Source organism: Coregonus lavaretus (genome assembly GCF_964263955.1).
Source record: "Coregonus lavaretus genome assembly, chromosome: 27".
NCBI classification, from domain to species: domain Eukaryota; kingdom Metazoa; phylum Chordata; class Actinopteri; order Salmoniformes; family Salmonidae; genus Coregonus; species Coregonus lavaretus.
In genome coordinates, this window is record NC_140014.1 from 35490254 (window position 1) to 35496394 (window position 6141).

General features: G+C 44.9%; 1 protein-coding gene across 1 annotated transcript in view; it reads right to left on the bottom strand.

Annotated features, from left to right (window-relative positions):
• Positions 1-1039: 1039 nt before the first annotated feature.
• Positions 1040-6141, bottom strand: part of LOC311102504 (gamma-aminobutyric acid receptor subunit rho-2-like) — a gene marked incomplete at both ends in the record, with an annotated part of 24714 nt that continues 19612 nt past the window's right edge. Inside the window, 7 exons of the mRNA XM_084143865.1 lie at positions 1040-1390; positions 1706-1926; positions 2182-2334; positions 2554-2694; positions 3070-3152; positions 4161-4384; positions 5312-5379. Coding sequence (XP_083999991.1) covers positions 1040-1390; positions 1706-1926; positions 2182-2334; positions 2554-2694; positions 3070-3152; positions 4161-4384; positions 5312-5379 — 1241 coding nt within the window. The remainder of the gene's footprint in view (positions 1391-1705; positions 1927-2181; positions 2335-2553; positions 2695-3069; positions 3153-4160; positions 4385-5311; positions 5380-6141) is intronic.

Here is a 6141-nt window from a genome sequence, read left to right on the forward strand (position 1 = left end):
GCCAATACTGTACCTAAACAGTAAACCCTACACTCCTAAACAGTAGACCCTACGCTCCTATACAGTAGACCCTACGCTCCTAAACAGTAGACCCTACGCTCCTAAACAGTAGACCCTACGCTCCTAAACAGTAGACCCTACGCTCCTAAACAGTAGACCCTACACTCCTAAACAGTAGACCCTACGCTCCTAAACAGTAGACCCTACACTCCTAAACAGTAGACCCTACGCTCCTAAACAGTAGACCCTACGCTCCTAAACAGTAGACCCTACGCTCCTAAACAGTAGACCCTACGCTCCTAAACAGTAGACCCTACGCTCCTAAACAGTAGATCCTACGCTCCTAAACAGTAGACCCTACGCTCCTAAACAGTAGACCCTACGCTCCTAAACAGTAGACCCTACGCTCCTAAACAGTAGACCCTACGCTCCTAAACAGTAGACCCTACGCTCCTAAACAGTAGACCCTACGCTCCTAAACAGTAGACCCTACGCTCCTAAACAGTAGACCCTACGCTCCTAAACAGTAGACCCTACGCTCCTAAACAGTAGACTCTACGCTCCTAAACAGTAGACCCTACGCTCCTAAACAGTAGACCCTACGCTCCTAAACAGTAGACCCTACGCTCCTAAACAGTAGACCCTACGCTCCTAAACAGTAGACCCTACGCTCCTAAACAGTAGACCCTACGCTCCTAAACAGTAGACCCTACGCTCCTAAACAGTAGACTCTACGCTCCTAAACAGTAGACCCTACGCTCCTAAACAGTAGACCCTACGCTCCTAAACAGTAGACCCTACGCTCCTAAACAGTAGACTCTACGCTCCTAAACAGTAGACCCTACGCTCCTAAACAGTAGACCCTACACTCCTAAACAGTAGACTCTACGCTCCTAAACAGTAGACCCTAAGCTCCTAAACAGTAGACCCTACACTCCTAAACAGTAGACCCTACGCTCCTAAACAGTAGACCCTACGCTCCTAAACAGTAGACTCTACGCTCCTAAACAGTAGACCCTACACTCCTAAACAGTAGACTCTACGCTCCTAAACAGTAGGAACACCAGTAGATAATGTTGAATAGGATATAGGAGCCAGGGAATAACATCCTTGAGTACTTGTCGATGGCGTGTGTATTCTGGATAATATTGAGGGCCCTGATGCCTTTCTTCTTGGTTGTCGTCAACTCGCTGCTGGCAGACAGGTGGACCACTGTGTGTTCTCCGGGAGGCTGCTTCTCAGTCATCATGTCGCGGGGCATCTCCACGTCCTCCTCGGGCCCCATAGTTCCTGAGGTGTAGCCGGCCAGGCTATTAGTGTCCGCCTCGCTGTAGGTCCCGTCTAATAGCATGGTCCTGGTCTGGGACATGCCACAGGTGCAGGGCAGCGACTGCAGGACAGGAGAGAAGGTGAGGGAAAGACAGAGGTTGTGGGAAAATGTAACTAAACTAACTTGAGATGCAAGCCTGTAATTTGAACTTTTGATTAAATCATGAGTTAATGTCAATGAGAGATTTGACCAAAAATGAATGTGTTGGCGTGTTAGATTTGGCCGTAGAAGAGGGGAGGAAGTATAATGTGTCAGAAGTGTCTATTAATCCAACCAAACTGCATGAAATGAAGAGCAAACTGTATTCTCAAGACATACAGATTTTCTCTTCGAAAATGGTTTTAGACACACAGTCCTGTGGTAGCATCTCATTACCTGTGACCTGGCCCTCTCCCTCATCTCGTCTCTTATCTTGCGTTCCCTGCGGTCCTGTGCGGTGGACAGGTAGTTGACAGCAGCGTACTCCAGGACAGACAGGAAGACAAACACGAAGCTGACCCATAGGTAGATGTCCACTGCTTTGATGTAGGACACTCTGGGCATGGAGGCGTTGACTCCAGTGATGATGGTGGACATGGTGAGCACCGTGGTGATACCTGCAGGGGACAGGAGAAGAAAACAATAAGAGTTCAAGTCTGCTCTCTTCTTTATGTGAGTCAGACCCTGGCGAAATAATCAAATTATCTTTAAATATGACCGAGATGGCTTTATTGTTCCAACCTCTGAAATACAATGTGGAAAAACTACAGAAAGCCTGACATCTGGCAATTAGGGGATTAAGCAACACTAGAAACAGAATGAACTGTAACACTTCTGAATATTGATCTTCCATAATAGCGCTAGCATCTTACCCAGGGAGACACGAGCTGGGACGGCCCTGCGGTCAATCCAGAAAGACACCCAGGACAGCATGACCATGAGGGTAGCCGGGAAGTAGGTCTGCAGCAGGAAGAAGAAGATGTGTCTCCGCAAGGTGAAGTTGATGTAGAGACGGTTGTACCAGCCTGTACAGGAGGATGAACACAATGGGTAGGTATGGATCAATAATAATATCACTGGTAGGGTTGCAAAATTCCGGTAACTTTCCAAAAATACCCTGGTTCTTCCTAAATATTGGTTGGAGGATTCCAACCAAGGATTTCTGGAAAACCAGGGAATTTTGGGAAGGTTACCAGAATTTTGCTGGGTATATGTGATTCTCACATGGCTATGGTGATTATTACCAGTGCTGCTGTAGAAGGCCAGCCGAGATGTGGTGTGGAACTTCTGGATGAGGAACTGAGACAAGGAGATACGGTCATCCGTACTCAAGGACTCATCCCCACTCTTCCAGTACAGCATCAGGTCCTCATCCGTATACGCATCTGGGGGGCACAACCAATATTAGAGATAAATGTGGTGCCTGTGTGGCCAGTGGTAACACCCCCAGCAGGAAGCGCACATGTATAACCCCGATGGTCCTGAGTTCAATCCCTGCCTTAGCCTTTCCCCACTGGTTGAATCAATGTTGTTTCCACGTCATTTCAATGAAATTGACGTCTGTGGGTCTCTACTCTTTGCCTGTCTCCCCATCTAATTCTTCACTATCTACATAAAGCTTAAAAACATTTAGATATTCTCAATAATACTGTTCTGTTTGTGTATACTGTAGACCAAAAAATACAAAATAGTATGCCCTGACATATTTATTTAAGGACAATGAAGATTTTCTATAAAATTCTGAAAGTTAGCCTACTCACAGCTCTCTAGCTCCAGGGAGCAGGACTGGGTGTCCAAAGGGAAGCGGCTGAAGTCCATGTTGCAGGCTGCGGTCACTGTCACCCTGTACAGTAAGGACAACACAGATCCATGATGTGACATCAACATCTTTAAGATTCCTCCACGAGCCTTACAACACATAACATTACGTTATTGTAGATATTATTGGCTCTTTCTGCCTTCTGAAATAAATAAATAGCATCAAATAACTTTGAAAATTGAATTATTTGGAGTGCGGACTCGCTACACTGAATCACCTGTTCACAACACCAAATAAAGTTGGTCCTATCTGTTGTCCTTACTGTTCCACACACACCAATTCAAAACTTCACCACTGACTATAACTGTATGTAGTAGACCATGTGAAAAACAGGGCCACTGTCATGAATAACAATGAGCGTGTTCTCAACCCATTAAAACACAATTCGTGCATCCATTGTCTGGTGAATGACTTTGAGCAGCATAAAAGGCCAAACTATCTGGCATTAAACAACAACTTAGTAGTACCTTCACATTTTGGCCTAGTTTTCAAAAACATATAAAAAAAAAAAACATCACCAGCCAGAAGCACATTTCTAATTTTAACAAACAACAGGAGCAAAATGCAAATTAATCTTCTTGTCTAGGTGTCAGCCTACCTACATCCTGAACAGAACCATGTTATATTTAGTATAAAAAGTTAGGATACTATTAATATTCCAAACTGAATACATTTAAAATTCTTACGTCAACAGCTAAGTACATCATTCCAGTATTGACAATATCAGGAGTCAATCACTTTGGAGCAGTGTGTGTAGGCTTTTGTTCCAGCCCAGCACTAGCATCCGTCAATTTAGAAAGTTAATTGAAATCTGATTGATCCCAACACTGCATGACAAAGAATGACCCGCATAACGTCCCGAGTAAGGTTGCAAAATTCCGATAACTTTCCAAAAATGCCTAGGTTTTCCCAAAATCCTGCTTGGAGGTTTCTGGATTTCCTGCTACTTCTGATTCTGGGAATCTTCCAACCAGGATTTCTAGAAAACATGGGAATTTTGCAACCCTAGTCCCCAAAGCATCCCAGCTCCACCTCAGGCTGTACAGGACGTGTCCGTCGGGAAAAACCCTGAGCATGATGTTGACTGTGGTGGTGTCATGGATGAAGGATCTCTTGGAGTGGACAAAGAACACATCGGGAACCCAGATCTTCTTGACCAGACGCCCGTCAAATGTCATGCTCTTATTGGTGGAGCTGGTGAAGGACAGGCGCTCGTCCTTCCAATAGTGTCTCAGGTACAGGGTCATGGTGAAGTCCTATTGGAGGAGAGGAGAGGAAGGGAAGGGTTTAATGTCTAACTAACGTGTGGATGACCGGAAAACGAGAAACAGTGGGTGCGCTAGTTTAACATTTCCCAATACCCCAGGTGAGTGGACCAATGGTATGGTCTAAAATGTACAAACTTTATGATGCAAAACGAACACATCCAGTGATTGTGCAAAACTATGCCCAGTGAATCATCATACTTTAGCATAGTAACTATGCTACTGAGGACATTTGGAGTTGAGTTATCCAATGAGTGAATTATAAAGCTATGACATTGAGAAAAGTACTATATTATATAAATGCAAGTCTTAAACCCAGCTGTCAGAGCTTACAGAACTTTGGGTTCAAATCCTGTTGGGGCTGAAATTAAGTATAGCCTGAAAGTCAACGGACAGAGCAGATAAGTTCAGATCAGTCTCTTTCATTTCTCTGCAACCTCTCACACCTCTGGGGTTGAGCTTCACTACAAAGAGACTGAAACCTCCTCCTCCTCCTCCTCCACTTACGCCTCCTCCTCCACTTACGCCTCCTCCCTCCTCCTCCTCCTCCTCCTCCTCCTCCACTTACGCCTCCTCCTCCTCTTTCTCCTCCTCCCTCCTCCTCCTCCTCCTCCTCACTAAACCACTAAACAGATATCCTCCCTCTCTCACTCCCTCTTTCACCCCTCTCTCATTATAAAATAATAGCAATATGCATGGTCAATAACAACTACCAATATGTTACAGTCTGTTACATCACAAGGGATTTAGCTAGCCAAAAAATACTCCAACAAAACACGTCCGTTTGGATGCAGAAAGGAAATTATGACTTAAATGTTAATAATGTGGGGATTTTACTCTAACATTATTTCCACAATGCGGAGTTGAAGTCTTTGCGTCATAACTTGGGAGTACAAAAATTGGGTAGCTTCAACCTACCATGTCTACTTCTGAGATGCTGTCCAAGCTTTCCACCTGCACGTCCACTCCGACTGGGATAGCGGGGCCTGGGAAACAAAATGAAAGAAACCACAGCATTTTTATCCTCTTCCAATGTCCTCCAAGTTGCTACATTTCCTCTTCTCTTCAGTTTGCTCCTCAATTCATGCGCCTTGGTTTTGCAGCGAGGTAGCGTCTGTGTTCCTTTTGCTTTAAACAAACTAAAGCATGCCAGTATCAGGTGGCTCATAGATGGTGATACCTAGTTACAGCGCCTGTACCGTATTTCCTTACAGGCAATTAAGTCAACGATTCAGCTTTGAACTTGACAGCAAAATTGTTGCTCTGCAATGACTCACTCGTCAAAACCTGATTCAGTCCAGTACTAAAGACTTAAAGGGAGCGGAAACGATCGGGTTTAGCACCAATTCAGTAGTTGGGGGCAGAGGAGCAAAGAATCAAACCCAAATTACGCAACTGCACTCTGGCAACATAAAGTAGGCCAAGCACTGGAAAAACCTCTGTCTTCTCTGCCTTTCCATGTAATAACTGGACTTCCAGTATCCCTGTTACGCCCACAGGGGCCACCAGTGAGTAACATTCGAATCTGTGTAATTCAAAGTAGGAACAGGGTCCATATGAGACCCAGAGGGCCATATTCAATATTCATCAATGATGCACTTCCACCTAAGACTTACCCTACCCCAGGGTATCGCCCATTGATCCATTTCTGTAAATCAGACAACCTACGACCTCCTCAAAATGAGTATAATATGAATCAGCCCACTTCACATTGCCAGTCTGGTGCAGTACGTAGAACACATACTGTC